We start from the raw sequence: 16,546 nt of genomic DNA on the forward strand, positions 1-16,546 counted from the left end.
TGCAGGACTAACTTGACCTCTTCCTACACACGCTGCTTTCTCTCTCAGGACCTCTGACCTTCAACAAAGGCCTCTTTCTGCTCAAAGCCACCAAAGTCAGTGAATTACATAATAATCATAATATTCTGTGGGTTAAGACGCTGAAATACTTAGGAGCAGATGTTCAATAGAGATCTCTGCGGGCTGCTTCACTTGGAATTTCAAAAGTGAAAGTTCATCTTCAGAATCAAACTACCGACAGAGGTCTAAGGTCAAAGCGCCCCAACAATGTTAGAGAAACATGTGCCTCCTTATATGAATTCCCTCACATTGCTTTTAGCCTCTGGTGGGGTCCCTGGGTCAGCAGATCCCCAGCAGGTACATTACAGGTGAAGATATGTTGCTTCAGGATACCTCAGGAATGAGTCCTGTCCATGTGAAGCCATCGTATTTATATTCACATCCTTATCCAGAAAGCAGGGTCCAACCATTCGCCTTCTTGTAACGCTGACATTCAATAGAGAATTTTTTGCTGTTGTATTAAAGTTTCACAGATCTGTCCGGAGGTGTCCCATTAGCACACGCTGAGACCCTGTATTAAACATTCAAAGACACCACAGGATCTTTTTTTAACCTGGAGTCTGGGCATTAGTTCCTTGGAGAGAGCGCTGACATGCAAGAAGAAGGAGAGAGGAAGAGAAGACAGTAATGAGACAGACCATAGTCCACATTAGTGCAAATGATTCCTGCTCCCTCTGACCTGATTTTACATGCAGCTCTCGCCCTTTGGGTCCTTTCAGTCAGCAGAGAGATGAACTCAGCTGCTCTCTCAATTGGTTCATGCGAAATGTATTCAGACGTTGGAATATTTAAGGACTTTTATACAAAGTTAAAGTCAGGGGAATGAAAAACTGGAGGGAAAGTTATTCTAAATTCTTCAGAAAAATCTCATTGTTGAATTATCCTTTGGTACAGTAGAGGTTTGGACTTGGCTTATTCTCCCTGATCAGTTTGGACTCTGAAAGGTCGGTGCCTCTGCTGGTTCTCCTGTCCCACCAAGTGTTCAGATGAGGTTAGGCAGGGTTGGCAGTAAAGTTATTACTGCCTAGAAAGTTGAACCCAGAGTGCTTTGGATCTCAAAACTTTAAAATAGATCTGCACAAATTACTTTTTAACCACTTCAGGCCTCTTAACATCCTGTAATGAAGAAATCTGTGGTTTATTAGATTACATTATAAACAAGTTCATTTTTGTGTTGTATCATTCAGCACTAATTTAGTTTTGTTTTTTTATTCACATGACTTATTTGATTTCATTTTTTTTTATTTAAATGAGCTTTGATATGTTCTCTTCTTTACTTTTCTTATTCTTTTGTACTCACAGATCCCTGTAATTTTACCTTCTGCAGCTCTCCATCTATTGGTGTATGAAGTGTATGCTTCTGTAATTACTGCCATTGTGTTGTCATTTTGACCACTCAGTTCTGTCTATTTTTTTTATTTCATTACTGTGTAATTTTCACTTTTGTAAGCTGCTACACAAGTAAATAGGCCCAAAAGAGAATCAATAATTCACTTTTGAATCTAAACTAAAGACCTTTCTAATTAATCTTATTTTTATGTAGGGTTTTTTTTTTTACTTAAATGTTCTTTAATCTTTAATGTCTTATTTTTAAAATTCTACTTTATTATTAAACACACTTTTTATTGTTTGTGCATTTTTTTTCTATTTATACTATTTACAGTCCCAGTGCTGTTTTAATACTTTGCATTTTTTACACTTAACTTTACTGTTGTAGTAAATGTATTCGATATGTTTGCAGTAGTCTTTTCCTTTTAAAATACTTCTTTACTTCTATCTTTGTCATTTTTCTATCTTGTATATTTTCTATTGTATTATTTTTAGGCATATGTAAAGCTCTTTGGAAAGCATTTTATCCTTTCAAAATGTGTTGTCAAAGTTGGTTGAACAAAGCTAATCTCATTTAATCAGACATATTTTTTTTCACAGTTTCATAACCTATCTGATCTTTTATGAAGTTTATTTTATTCTGTACAGTCTGAATACTTCAAAGTCACAAAAGATGTCAACAATTAGGCCCGACCCATTGTTTCTCTTATCTGCTCGTCCATTATGTTGGTGTTCAAAAAAGTTAAGAAGTCTGTAGTCTTAGAGTTGAGCCCTCTGTCTCATCCTGTCCTGTCCTTGGATAAGTTTGAGGAGGGGGATCTTCCTCCTCCTCCTCCTCCTCCAGCCTCCATGTGTTCAGGGCTGGAGGAGGAAAGGCTCAGTGACGTCACGTGAGGCTGGTCTTGCCGTTTATTAGCCAGGGGAGCCAAGTGCCAGGTCGCACGAGCTCCACACTGCAGCTCTGTCCGGCCAGCGGCAGAGGGGATGTCCCGCTAACTCCTCCAAAACTTTCTAGAAACTCAGTCAACAGACAAACACTGAGACAGACAGACTGACTGACAAAGTGTCGCAACTCGCCTCACTCCTCTGTCAATGAAACTTTATCAGCGTTAAAGTGCGTTTTCTTTTTGAACTAAAGTCCGCACACACACTTTGACAACTTTTGTGAATGAGCCGGGTCACGCTTGCGTAAAAAAAACTACGTTTCATTTTCACCTTTTTCTTTTTTCTTTAAACTGGATAAAGTTTTTTATCACTTCTAAACTCGTGATGGCTGTCCTGTCACTAGCGTTGGTACTTGTAGGATTTGTGTTGACTTCAGCTGCTAAGGTAAGTGTCTGAACCGCTACTTGGATGCTTTCTTTCACTTTCAAATATACACGTCAAGCTTTAACATAGTTAGATTGAAATCAACCCAGCTGTTCGAGTGTTATAGTTGACTTTATCGACACAGCAACAGGTTAAAGTGAGTGAAAAGTTCTTTTAAATGCGCACACTGCTTCCTCTGTGAAATCCATGTTGACTCTGCACACGCATGTTACATAAGACGCGTAAAATAGAGGCATTTTTGTTAATTTTTTACAAGCAGCTCAGCCTGCTCTAACTGCTGCTGGACATCTCAGACTATTAGGATTTCCTCCTCACATTTAACGAGCTTTCTTTTCCCCTCCCTCTTACAGGCTGGTGAAGTAGATAGAGAGGGTAAGTACTCTTTATTTATTTATTCAACTCTCCTCTTGTTCTTTAAAAAAAGTTGTGAGAAAGAGATTTTCAGCTGCTGCTTCAGATAACTCTTCATGCTTTGAGATCAAAGTGGGAGGGGAGTGTGTGTTAGTGTGTGTGAGGAGCTCTGTTATACACCTCCCACCCCTCTTTTACCCTCCCACCTCCTCACAGTACCCCTTAAACACACACAACATCCTCCAGCACGCACACTCATACACACACACTTATATTCCACAAGCTTCAACGGCTTTGTTATACAGGAAAGAAAATTCCTCTTGTGAATCCTGCACATCTGTTATCCATTGTGAGGTTAAGAAACAAGTGAGCTGCAACAGTGTCCACGTAGGATCCTTTTACACCACCGTTATCTTCTGAGCACCTCAGAGGGCCTCACACAGCAGAGTGACAGCTGCCACTCAGGGCGGGATGCTCCTTTGTAACCTATACTCTACCACCATTAGCTCTTCTTGATCATTATCAGGCTTGTAAAGCTGTTATTTCTCCCATTAAGTGTGGTTTCTCTTAAATTTTTACCCCCAGTGGTGCAGGAGTTAAAGTAAACAGGCCTCAAGCAAGAGCCCCCTGTACCACTTGTAACATTTTGTTCCCAAGCAAAATGTACAAATGAGTTAAGAGAACTTTTAGGCTTTGCTGATGCTTTCATGTTAAGAGCTGATCTGGGAATAGAGCGCCAATAAAAGGAGCTGAGTGTCTGCAGGTTATTTACAGTGACGTTTTAAAGCATGGTTAAAATTGCATCCCTCCATGTAACCATGGTGACGTCACCCTTTGTGTTCTGAAGACGCACTCTGATGTGATAATGGAAATACTGACTGCAGCTGATCAAATCCAAACACTGGCAAAGAAGTGATATTGAAGCTGTAGTTTTGCTGCCTGAAACATGCCAACCTGTCAGTCAAATCAGCAGACCCACAACTATGCAAATGCTTGAGTTTTGTCTGAATATTTTTACACTGATTGTTTTTTTGACATTTTCTTCATCCCACAGTTGTCACAAATAGAGACATGTATTATGTAGACCAAATGCAATTAATGCAGCTGGCTGTAAACCCTGTCAAATTTGGCTGCAGAGCATTCTTATATGAACATTGTTGTGGAAGCCTTTGCTTTTGGAGGAGGCCTCTAGTGGACACTTGAGGAACTGCAGTTTAATTTAAAGAAAAGAAAAGAAAAGAAAAGACGATTCTTTATTGATACCCAAGATGGAAATTGAGTTTGTTGCAGTAGTACAGACAAAAAAAAAAAAAAATGTAAAAATTGATTATGATGATGTAAAATAAAACAGAATAAGCTAAAATTTTACAAAATAAAATAGAAATTCAATAAATTAAGTATAAGTTGAGAGCTGTAAGCAACATTTTCAACATTTAGTCTGACACTTGGTCTGCAACAAGCTTGTTAGTGTCCCAATTTGAAAGATTTGTCTGTTTTTAAATCTCAGTGACAGATCAGCATTGGTCAAACATTGAACAGTTTGTCTAATAAAAACCTTAAAATCTTTTGGATATTCTGATTCAGCTAAAGTTAGTTTTTAACCTAAATTAAAGTTCAGATCCCAAAACGTTTTTATTTTCCTGGACTATAGTTTCATAACAAAAGCTTAAACTGTGCAGGCCAATCTGAAAATGTTGGGAAATTTTAGGGATATCTTTAAGGGATTAACTGCAAACATCCGGTGAACTGCCATACAAAGCAGTCTGTCGTCTCTATTTGAGAGGAGTGAGTGCTGTGTATTGATGCAAGAAAAAAAAAGCACAAAATTACAAAGTTTGATATGCCTCATTGCTGTTAAAAACAAAACTTTCTGCTTTCCTTTTAATACTTTCTTACATGAACACTGCAATTTAATTTTGAAGAAACCAGTCTGTGACTAAGTACAGACACCCACCATCAACCAAATGATCTAAACTGCTCAGAATAAAACTAAAAAGTAGTTTCATTTTTCCTTGCAGCTCACTGTGAATAGATATCTGAGGTAGGGATTGTGAGTTCAAGATCCTGGTTACGCATAATAAAAATTCAAACCAACTCAGGTGTTGTGCTGAGAGAGTCAGAGACCAACGATTTCAGGTTTTACAAAAGTTTTGGTTCCCCCTCACTTTCTTTTTCCTTTTCATTGTCAAACTTCCAGTCTGAAATCTTCACTGCAGTTTAGCTGACTTCTGTGACCATTGACGTCAATGGAGAAAGTGAAAAGTTTCCTTTGTGACCATTGTGATCTTGCCTTTTCACTCTGGGATATTTTGAAAGAATTGAAGATAAAGAGAAGTTGAGTGTTTGAACTTTTGATGGCAGTGAAGGATGCGTTCTGTTTGTCCATGGAGTGAATGACCTTTCTTAGATAATCAAACATCGATCTGTACTTTTGTCTGTAATTCATCCTACACTTGAAGGTTGTTGACAATTCTTCTGTTTCCAAGAAGCTTAAGTGTAACCCTGTAAGCTCCAGTTTTTGAGCTTTCTGTCACATCTTTTTGTTATATTACTCCACAGAGACTTGAGGCACTCATAGCTGCAGCTCAGTTCATCAACCTCTCTCACACCCAGAGGAACGTGTCTTACATGACACTCTGAGCTTTTAGTTTAACTACTAACTTGATCATGAATTAATTACTAACAGGACTGTCATTAATTTCAGGAATTTTTTTTCAAAATTTGTTATACTTCATGAACTTGTATAGCTTTTCATACATATTAGAAGAGAAAAATTGAATAGATAACCCCCCACCCCACACGCACATACACATACAACCCTTCAGTCTGTGAAAATTAACTAAAATAAATATTGACAAACTTAGTAAACATTATCAGAAGATCTTAATGAGGGAATGCTGAAGGACTCATCAGATGTTAAAACCCAAAATACAGAACTAAATTAAAAACGAAAAGATTACAGCAGTAAAACAGAATGAGATGCTACACTAGAATTTAAAAAATAATGTATTAGAAAGCTGATAAAGATTAAGGATGCGACTCAATTAAAAGCGATCCAATTTTAGACAAATAAAAAGGTAAATAAATACCTATACAGCAATAAACTATTTAAGCTTGCAACATAAGTAAGATCAAGGAAAACTCAGTTAAAAGCAAGAAAACAAGGTAGGTCTTTAGTTTGCTTTTTTAAAAAAATACTACATTTATGTGTTTTAAACTGAAAAGGTTTTGAAATGTCTGGTTCTCTGTTTAATAAGCAACTTTTCTAGTAATTGAACACAATCCGTTTAATTTTGGAACAGTCTTTAGTATGTTAGGATATATTATTGAAGCTTTGTGATTAGTTAAAATGAAAAATTATTTTTTTACATTAACGGATTTTATTGAAATACCCTATAATTTACTAACTGCTAAGAATAATTGTGTTGTTTGGGTACAGAGAGCTTTCTCGAAACTGTCCTACCTGATTACCATGGTGACAAGTCCCGCCCCCATCTTGCTTTCGATTGGTTGGCTGGAGAAGCAACATTAGCATCTTGTCAAACTGCACAGACTAACGGTCTAGACTGGCTACGGACGTCAAATGATTTAGTAAAATAGTCTCAGGTAACTTTAGAGGATGACAGGAGCACCTTTTTAGTCTCTTAGTGCTCACACACTGCTGTTACGCTCTCTCTTCCTCGGGGACAACTCTACAAAACGGACTGACGTCGCTACGCTAACCGCAACTAACGGTAACTTAGCATAACTTAACGTTATTTCAACGTAACTGTAGGGTATCTTAATCGTAATTTAAGCGCTACGTAACGTTAACTTATTGACACTTATTAAAAGTTTGATTTAACAGCTGTACAGCTATTAATCTTATTTGAAGTGGGCATTGAGGCATAGTGATAACAGCTACCTGCTATAACAGCTAGGCTACACCTGAATGGGTGCCAGTCTCCTTAGCTAGTCACCTCTTTAAACATTATCAACAAAAACAACATCATTAAATGAGTTTACGATGTTATCTAATGCGCAGTTATGACTGGATGAGAGAAGAAAATAGTTGACGTTTCAAACAGTTTAGTACAGTGAGATTAAAGCGCCATCTTCTGGGCAAAAGAGCTCTTTTTGCCTTTTATGGTGGTTTAAGTAGGTCACTATACGGGCACAGCCTGCCTGTTTGATAGGGAAAAAGTGTTCAAAGTGCACCAAATTATCCAGAAACAAACAAACCAACATTTAAATTAATGCTTTGGAAATTCCTGAAAAATATAGATGTTGTCTCCACCACAATAAGTGCTCTCAGATGAATGCACTTTGTTTTTCTGAAATTGGGAATTCTTAAAAATATTATTGCAAGCAAAGCAACCAACTAATTTAATCATGGAGGAATTTCTATCTCCACATAAATAAAGTTTCTTTTACATTAGTACACAGTAAAAGAGATTGCTTCTCAGAAGTTAGTCAGCTGTATTTCACTGGGACTGCCTCTTCGAACATTCACTGGCAGAAAAAAAAGTAGTCCACTGACCCATATATCTGATTTGTTTTATGAATGCTTTTCCAAGTCTGATCGGCTCTAACCACAATGACTTACCCGCTGTGCTTTGCTGGTGAATGCTTTTAATGTGAAGCAGTGGCTGTGGGAAGTTCTGATTACATTAGGAATAACTCCATAAACCTCTGACATGTTTCAAAGAGACAGTTTGGATGATGATTATCAATCAGAAATAGACTGCAAAAGACTAAACAACTTACTTTCTTAAACTAAATTTCTCTGCTCTTATTTTCTGAAATAATTGATGTAGAAGCAAATGATTTTTGGGTACTATGGATATTTTTGTTTCTCTTTAAAGTGGAAGAACCAAAAAGGTATCTCTGTATTTCTTTGTCTCAGTGGCAGTAATGACTCTTGAGATTTATGCAGAGTAAACCCAGTCTTCAAATGAGCTTATTCTCTCCCCTGTAGCCTACATCATCTTAACCCAGTCATACCTTCAGGTTTTGTCCCAGCATCCTCTGGCTTTTTGGGGAATCTGTAATGCTTCATCTAGACTTACATCAGCAGTGAAAATGTTCGGAAACAGAACCATGCACATTTCACTGTCAGTTGTCTGACCGTGTGACATGTTTTTACAGAAAAAAGTGAACTTAACTACATGTAACTGTGAGATATCACTCCTACAGAAACCTCGCATGGTTTTGCACTGTGGGTACATCACTCTTATCTGTGAAAACTTAACAAAGTCAATGTGATCAAGCTGCTTTCATCAGCTTTCATGCCTCAAAAATTAATGCATCGCTGTCACCATGCAGTCTTTGTAGATTATCTACATTTCCCCCCTCAAAAGCTTGGGCATGCTTTTTACTTCACATTTGTCCATACTGTGCACATTGCCTTTATGATTTGTGAAGCGTGTCATTTCCTCAGAGGTGTAATTTGAGTTTCACCATCGACACCTGTTTGAATGTCTTCGAGTCAAATCCTACAAGATAATTGCAAGGTTTCAGGATTCGAGTAGCATTTTTTCCAACCAAAACCAGAGATTTTGTGAATGTGTCTGCCGTGCAACACATTCAGAAAAACAAACCATGGCTGGGTGGAAATTTCCTTTAAACAGAGTGTTTCATGGGCCACAGATTTCCTGGTACAACTGTGGTGACCACAAATTAGCTGGTAAAGAAGGGCCCGAGGGGAAATGAGGCACTGTGTAGAAGTGACACAGACTAACATCCTGTATTACAGTAGATACTTTTTTTTTTTTTTTTACCAGGTTTTTTCATATAAGAGGCAGGGCTGTTTCTCTGACCTTTGAACTCAACCCAAAAACTCATTAAAGTTTTATTTGCTGTTTTATTTTATTGTCTGAAAAACTGTTCTCCATAGAAACAGAAACAGTGCCTTTCTGAAGTGGGCCTTCCTTGAAATGTAATCAGTCATCCCCGATGGCAGCCCAAACCCTAAAGCTAAGAGCTGGTTCTTGTTTTATGGAAGGTGGGCTAATATTGCAATCAACTACAATTAATTGTAACGATTTTGCAACAGGATGATAGCAGAAATTCAGTGTGGCAAAAATCACTTTTTGAGTTCTTTCCTCCAGACTTTTGACCAGTGTTATTGGTTTTAGTCATCCAATAACTGATTGAAAAAGACCCATACAGTATACCAATAACACATTATTAACTTGTTCTAATTTTTTCATTTTATTGAGTTGTGAATAAATTTAACTCCCTGCATGTGAACTTTTTTCGTCACCCTCTTCGCATCAACTTTGGCGCCCCCCTGTGGAAAAAAGTTATACCTTGTCATGAATGTTTCCTTTGAAACCTACCCCTTCTTTATGTTATGGGCTTTGGAAATTATAGCGTTAATACCGTTAGTCTTTTTTTTTTTTTCTTTTTCGATCATCCAGTTTACTTTAATAAACCATAAAAAGTAGAGGTGTGAATAACATTTTTATTGCAATATTTTGACCTATGATAAAATTTAAATTTTTGAACTCTTAAAATCTTAAAAAGCTTTTGTTAAAATAAAAATTCATATTTCAGGTGAGTTGGAAGTGAAATAAGACTTCTGCACCTCCACTGCAGTAGATGGCGCCAAAGAGCAACTCTACTGTATGTTGCCCATAAACTGTATAATGAATATAATCTCAAAGTAGATTCAAAATGTTTTATTCCCAGACTTGATGATGTGGGTTTTGGTAGCATAAATATCAATGTTTTCTCCCTATATTCGGGTCAATTAGTTGAAAATCATTTTAAGTGTAATTTCTACAGTGTAGTAGACTGATAAAATAATAATCATAGTCATGTTTTGCAAAACATTCAATTTTTTTGTGGGTTACATTGGTTACATCAAGTGACATTTATCAGTTTCATCAATTGACCTCATCTTTCACCCAATAATTTTTTTGCAATGTTGGTTTAATACCACAGTAGTTTTAAGAGACAAACTTGACACACTTCATATTTTCAAGTTAACTCTATGTATGAAACACTGCATCTGACTTTCTTTATTTTTACCACAATAAAGTAGAAACGCCTATTCAGCCCCTACATGAATTTCCCTTTGGGGATTAATAAAAGTATTCTATCTATCTATCTATCTATCTATCTATCTATCTATCTATCTATCTATCTATCTATCTATCTATCTATCTATCTATCTATCTAATAAAGACTCATCATTGCTAATTTTAGTTTGGTTTACGACAAGGAAAAAAAACGTAAAAAAGCTTAAATTTCTACTAAATTTCTAAAAATTAAGAGCTGTTTTTTATTGGTAATTAATTTTCTTGATCCTGTTGTGTTTTGTAGGCCAGCTGAGGAACCGTCTGAAGGAGTACGGCCTCGTCACCCCCTTCAGCACTGACTCTCATGGACACTACCTGTCACACCTCCTTTCTGCCACCCACAAGCAGCGGGTCAAGAGGGAGGCGTTTTATTCTGGGAGCAATGATCAAAAACTTTTCTTCAACATCACCGCCTTTGGAAAGGAGTTCCACCTCCGTCTGCGGCCAAACAACCGCCTGGTGGCACCTGGTGCCATGGTGGAGTGGCACGATGAGGTTGAAAGCTTTGGGAATGTCAGTGATAGCACCATGGATGATTCAAGCACCAACCAGACCGAATCCACCACTGGGGCAGAGAGGATACTGCGCAGAGAGCTGCTAAAGACAGACTGTACCTTTGTGGGTGACATCACAGACGTCCCCGGGGCTGCGGTTGCCATCAACAACTGTGACGGACTGGTAAGTCCTCTGCCATAAAGCTTCCTCCTCTTCCCCTTCTCAGCCTGTCTTTTCACCAGCAAAGTGCCATGACCTTATCAACTGGTGCTAATGGATTTAAGATGTCCGTAACTCCTGAGTTTAGCCTTTCTCTACGTCAGCACTCGACATTTTTACAGCACATTGTTCTCAGAGATATTCTTCAAGCAGGCAAGGGAAAAGTAGCTTTTTGTGCAGAAGTTTGTCACGGGTGAGTGGTCATCCATTGCACCCAGAAACCCAACGGATTTCCCACCCAACTTCTTCCCAACATAAAACACCAGTTCCTTTTGTGCTCCACAAAAGTCTGCAGTCCTATCCTCCCCATCACCCCTCATAAAACACTTGAGCAGTAATTGGGGAATGACCCGGGCCAAAATCTCCTAAAGTAGGCCAGGGAAACAAATCTTCATTCAAGGAAAACATTCAGTTAGCCAGTGTCAGATGTGCTCAGAGTTATCTGCTGATTAGCTGCAGACTTTGATGTGAGACAGAGGATGTTTTCATGCATGCCTTTGTAGAGGTAAAAGAATCAATATGTCGGAATGATAACCAAATCTATCTCTCCAGCTGTTATGTGTAAAAAACTGACCCAGCAATGAATTTATCCTTCTTACAAGTTTGTGGCCACATGCTGCACATTAAGTGCTTCCCTTATATAATAAAAGCAGGGAACATTAAAAGATGACATTTTCCTTGCTAAAATGATCCACATTCACTGAAAGGACGTCACTGTTTTTGTGACTTTATTGTCACCTGTTAATTCTCATGTGAGCTGTCAAACTTTTTTGCCCTGATAGAGAAAAGACAGTTTTGGTGTCAGAAGTGTATCTAAAAAAGAAAACTTCTCTCATATTTTGGGTTATGACATTAAAGGGGCTGTGAGGAGTTAGAAAGTTATCTTGAAAAAGTCTCCCCACTAGATATATGCCTGATCGTAACCCACACTTTAAAATGAAATTATTAGCACCAATGAAGGTAATTTTGATATACTACTTTGTAGCTTCTTCATAGCTTCCCGATCAGGTTGAGCAAGACTGATTGATTTGTGACATGTCCAAGTCTCTATGACAACACCACGCCAGCTGACAAAGTTTGGAAGTCAGAAGAGGTATTAGTGTTTTTCTCTGCTGAAAACGATTTCTGTGATTAATTTTGTAGTGAGGGTGTACACAGGAGCCTAACAGTCAGACAGAAAAAGGACAGAAGACCAGAAGAAAGCTAAATAGGAGAGTGGTACAGCCCGAGCTAAAGGCTAAACGGGCTAAACTGTTTGTGATAATGTTCAATCCAACCCACATGCAGCAGTTATTATTCAGTGGTCTGTTCAAACTTGAGAGTCTATCAATAAAATGAAGAGTGAGGTTACATTAGCTTAGCTTGGTAAATGACTGGCAGGACATAGCTAACCAGGATTCCCTAATGTTACACATTACAGACATGTCTCCCAGCACCAGACTGTCACTGCTAGCTATGGACAGCTGCTAAACTACTGTACGAACTGACAGTTTGCCTGTTGGCGCGTTAGCATACCGATACCTCTTAGCACCGGGCTACTGTTTCAAACAACAGCGTTACTTCACTGCACTGATTAATACCTCACCTCGTTGTGTTGTATCTTGTAAAAAGTTGTCTTGAACAGAGAAATTTAGTTCCAAAACAAACACAAACCTCTTTATAAGTTGCCTTTTTTACGACAGTGTGTGTGAGACTCCGGGGCAGAAGGTGGCGAGGCAGTCCAATTGAAACAGATCCTCCTCGCAGCATCTTTAAGCACGAGCATTTATCAAAACAACAGTTATATCTAGCTCTGTTTTAAGAGCTCCCTGCCCTTCCATGTGTGTACGTGGAATGCCAAAACCACTAAGACTAGGTAAGCTGGGATACAGGACAGTTGTGCAGTTGTTGTGCTAGAGATGTGTCTTAAAAGTGGAATTGTCTAATACTTGGAGTTAAGACATGTAGTGAATATGAAAAACAACAGTTATATTTGCTAGTGTGGCTCTGTTCTTAGAGCTCCCTGCCCTTTTACCTGCGCATGTGGAATGCCAAAATCACTATGAGTAGTCATGCTTGAATACTGAAGCATTTAGGTGTTCTTGTCCATGTATGTTTATTTTTCTGCCCACAATAAAGCCTTGAAATATTATTATTTTTTTACAAATAGATGGTTTGGTTGATGTCCTTTATTTCTTGTGAATTGGTAGATTGTGGTGTTGAAACGTGTCAACTATCAGTCGAAGATGGAGATTTAGCTTTTTTATGAATGTATTCATCAGACTTTGGCTGCAAACATTAATACATGTTTTGATAAAGTGACTGTTAAGGTGAAATCTTTGATTACTCTCATCAGAGGGCGCAACACATGCTTTATTCAGCATGCTATTTCCCCCATTGACTCATGGAGTCTTTTCCAAGGTTTAGATACTGCAACATCAAGTGCAGCATATCAAAAGCTTGCATTTCAAAAGGCGTCCCTGAAGGACCTCTTAAAGGAGTGACACATGGATATGATGATAGTGAGAACGCCTCAGGGATTTCACATTTGTCGAACATGAATGCAAACTCTGGCAGTGTGCACTTCATCAGAAATATGTGTGTATGCTCGTGCTGTTTGTGCCTCCTCAGGATTTGTGTCTCAGAGGGTGGGAAAGGTGCTCTGCAGGGGTTTGCTTTATCCTCTTCACGTTACAACATGTGGAACAAGGCAGCAGATGTACAGGCTGAGTTTCACAGGAAGGCGTGGGTTTGTGAAGTTTTGATTCCCAGCAAGAACCTGGAGGTTATGTGTGATGCTACCTGCATTTTCATGAGCTACTAGAAGGAAAGTTTCATAGAATATGGGCTGAGTTGCGTGGAAAATGGAGACAGGTTCATTCTCAAGTAGAGAGCTGACAGGTGGTGTTTTGGGATTAATATGAAACTTGATCCGACCCTCATAACATGTCAGTCAAAACAGCATGATGTGGAATCGTACACATTTTCTGCTAACAAAGATTTTTTTTGTAGATTTGTATCTAAAGTTGATACCTGCTTGTCTCTCACAACAACTTTCTATTTCAGAAAGAAATGAAAACATTTTTCAGACGTAGACTTTTCTACTCAAAGCCAGAAAATGTAAACCTGCTTCTCTGAACCAAACCCTTGGCAGAGGAGGACATCCAGCTCCTCATGAGCCAAGACAGATCTAAGTCTGAGAAATTGACCTGAAAATAGTGTTCCTCCATCCATCTCAGGGCAGAAGTAATTGGTATTTCCACATATGAAATGTTCTTTTTGACTCTTTTGTCTGACATGTACATATAGACAAAAGAGTCCAACCATTCACCCTGGCTCTATGACTCATGTAATGTGTGGGTTTATCTCCATTATTAATATGTTCTTTTTTTCTGTCCCCGCAGCCTGAACTTTGTCACTGAAGAGTTATAATACTGAACTGAATTTATATCAGCTCATTAATGTATTTTCAGCGACAGAATGTGATAGTGATTTCAAAGGACAGTGTGATGAAAGATGGGAATCTCACCATACTGAGCTGAGCCTAATTTAGGAAGCAGAGCACTCTGAGGTACACTTTGGGTAATTTAATCTCAACATTAAAGTCACAGTACATTCAAATCTTATTCATTTTTTTTCTAAACAGTGTGAAATTCCTTTTGGATTTCACACAGAGAGTGTGAGTTGCTTAGATGGATGGAAAAATAGACTACAGTTAAGACACTATACTTAAATCCAATTAACCAGACTCCTTAAGAAGTTTGTTTAACTGTTGAGTTTGTATCTCACAGAGGAAGTTTTAACTTGTTGGCGTACGCTGCTTTTGCAACAAACTAGACCCCACTTTTGTCTAAATAATAAACACTAGCCATAACTTGGCTGTACATGACAACACAATAAAAACAAAAGTAGTTTGATGTCTTCAAACTGATCCAGTTTATTTATTTTGTCAAGATGGTATATGTGTTTTTAAATAGGGATGTTCGATACCACTTTCTTTCAGAATGATTCCAGTACAGGTACTCCCTTTGAGTACTCACCAATACTGATACCACTAGTACTTTCGATACTTAAATTTTAACTTAAGAATAAGTAATAATTTATTTCAATACATTACAAAAGCGCAAAATGAAACAAGACATGTCACTGATCGATCAGTGCTGATTTCCTTCAAGTGATCCTCCGGGATGGAACAAGTTGGGTCCTATCACAAGGTTTAGGGCAAAAATTACCCCTACAGCAGTGTTTTTGTGCAGCAGCAGCCCAGGGCGCTCGCACCAAACACACCCTCTCCCTGCTCGTCAGCCGGTTTCCTCTGCACTCAGACGGGGCCATTTTTTACTTGACCAAAAACACAAATAAACGGACTCCCACTGAAAAAATCTGATATAGGTCTGCATTCACGCTTTATGTAGAGAATTTTCAGTGCGCTACTTTCACACAAACACACAGCTTTTGACCACAGCTTTTTTTCTTTTTGCTTGTTTGTATTTTTCACACTCAACAGGAGATAATCTTAGATAAATATGCAAATATACAGTTCACTGCGGGGAATTTGTGGCTTGGTTCATTCATTCAGTTCTGACATCTATTAGGTAATAATGTGTGCTGTTCAGGCAGAAACTGTGACATCACTTGAAGTTTCTTTCTGTTGATTTCACCACCTAAACTTTGTTTGGCTTTTTCTTCCAGAGATTTTCTGGTAAACACAAAACAAAACAAAAACAAAAAAGGGCTCTTCATAAAAAAACAGCTGGCCAAAAACATTTTTAAAATGCATTCACTTGTTTTAGAGATTCTTCAATTCGGCTGTTTTGTCAGTTTGTTTTGCTGCCAGTGATGATTTATAACACTGTGGCGGTCAAATCCAAAGACGGTATGAAAGCAGCACTCTCTCCTCTAAGCTGCGGCGTCTTTGTATGAACTTTTGAACAGCTCAAAAAGTTTAAAAAGAATGTAATGTCAGAGGCGAGCACTTATCTCAAACAAAGATAACGCCACTCTGACCTTGGAGTGCCTCCTCTCCTCTGCTCTCCAGGACTGGAGCGTTTCCTTTGATAGGAGTGGGAGGAAGCAGTTCATCACTTGGGCAGATTCAGACTCTCAGACATCAATAGTTGAACCTTGTAGGAGACTCGGGGCCGAGAGGGGCCCACACAGGATGTGAGAGTTTGGCTTTGTGAATACTGTTGTGGCAGGATGTCACTTTGAAGACGCCAGCAGCCATCAAAGGTCAGACATGTCGCTCGGTAGAAAGCTGGTTTAAAAAGGCTGCTGTGACATAAAACCCAGCGTGACTTCACACCGCTGTGAGCTGCAGTGTCAGGTCTTTGTGACGTCTGTTTAGTGATGCTGGCACTTCAAATATCAGAACCTAATATTAGCTTTCTCACATTTCTCTTCTTGCACAGGAAGCAGTTTTGTAGGGGTCAACATCACACAAGGGCGTCTTTACTGTCCAAAAGAAATGCTCTGTTGACACAGGAAATGACTATTTTTGGACATAATGTGGTTTAAAAATAAAACCTCATAGAATCAGTAAGGAGGTCAGTTTAACAAGTAAAAACATACAAACAGAGACTTCAAGCCAAAAGAACTGTACCATACTTAACATTATAGTATTCATACTTAACATTATGATCAATAATTGTAAAAAAAAGTTGAAAACCAACTTTTTAAAATCTCTTTTAAAGAAATTTTAGTTTGTTTTGTGTTGAAGG

The 16,546-nt window shown here is 38.4% G+C and overlaps 1 protein-coding gene across 1 annotated transcript in view; it reads left to right on the top strand.

The window, feature by feature from the left end:
- Positions 1–2,397: 2,397 nt before the first annotated feature.
- The window catches only part of adamts3 (ADAM metallopeptidase with thrombospondin type 1 motif, 3), a 214,831-nt gene continuing 200,682 nt past the window's right edge, over positions 2,398–16,546 (top strand). The window contains exons 1-3 of the mRNA XM_074671066.1: positions 2,398–2,718; positions 3,069–3,090; positions 10,378–10,811. Coding sequence (XP_074527167.1) covers positions 2,659–2,718; positions 3,069–3,090; positions 10,378–10,811 — 516 coding nt within the window. The 5' untranslated portion in view covers positions 2,398–2,658. The remainder of the gene's footprint in view (positions 2,719–3,068; positions 3,091–10,377; positions 10,812–16,546) is intronic.

The sequence above is a fragment of the Halichoeres trimaculatus genome, unplaced genomic scaffold (genome assembly GCF_033239565.1).
Source record: "Halichoeres trimaculatus isolate MK-OKI-2021-1 unplaced genomic scaffold, fHalTri1.1 fHalTri1_scaffold_5, whole genome shotgun sequence".
NCBI lineage: Eukaryota > Metazoa > Chordata > Actinopteri > Labriformes > Labridae > Halichoeres > Halichoeres trimaculatus.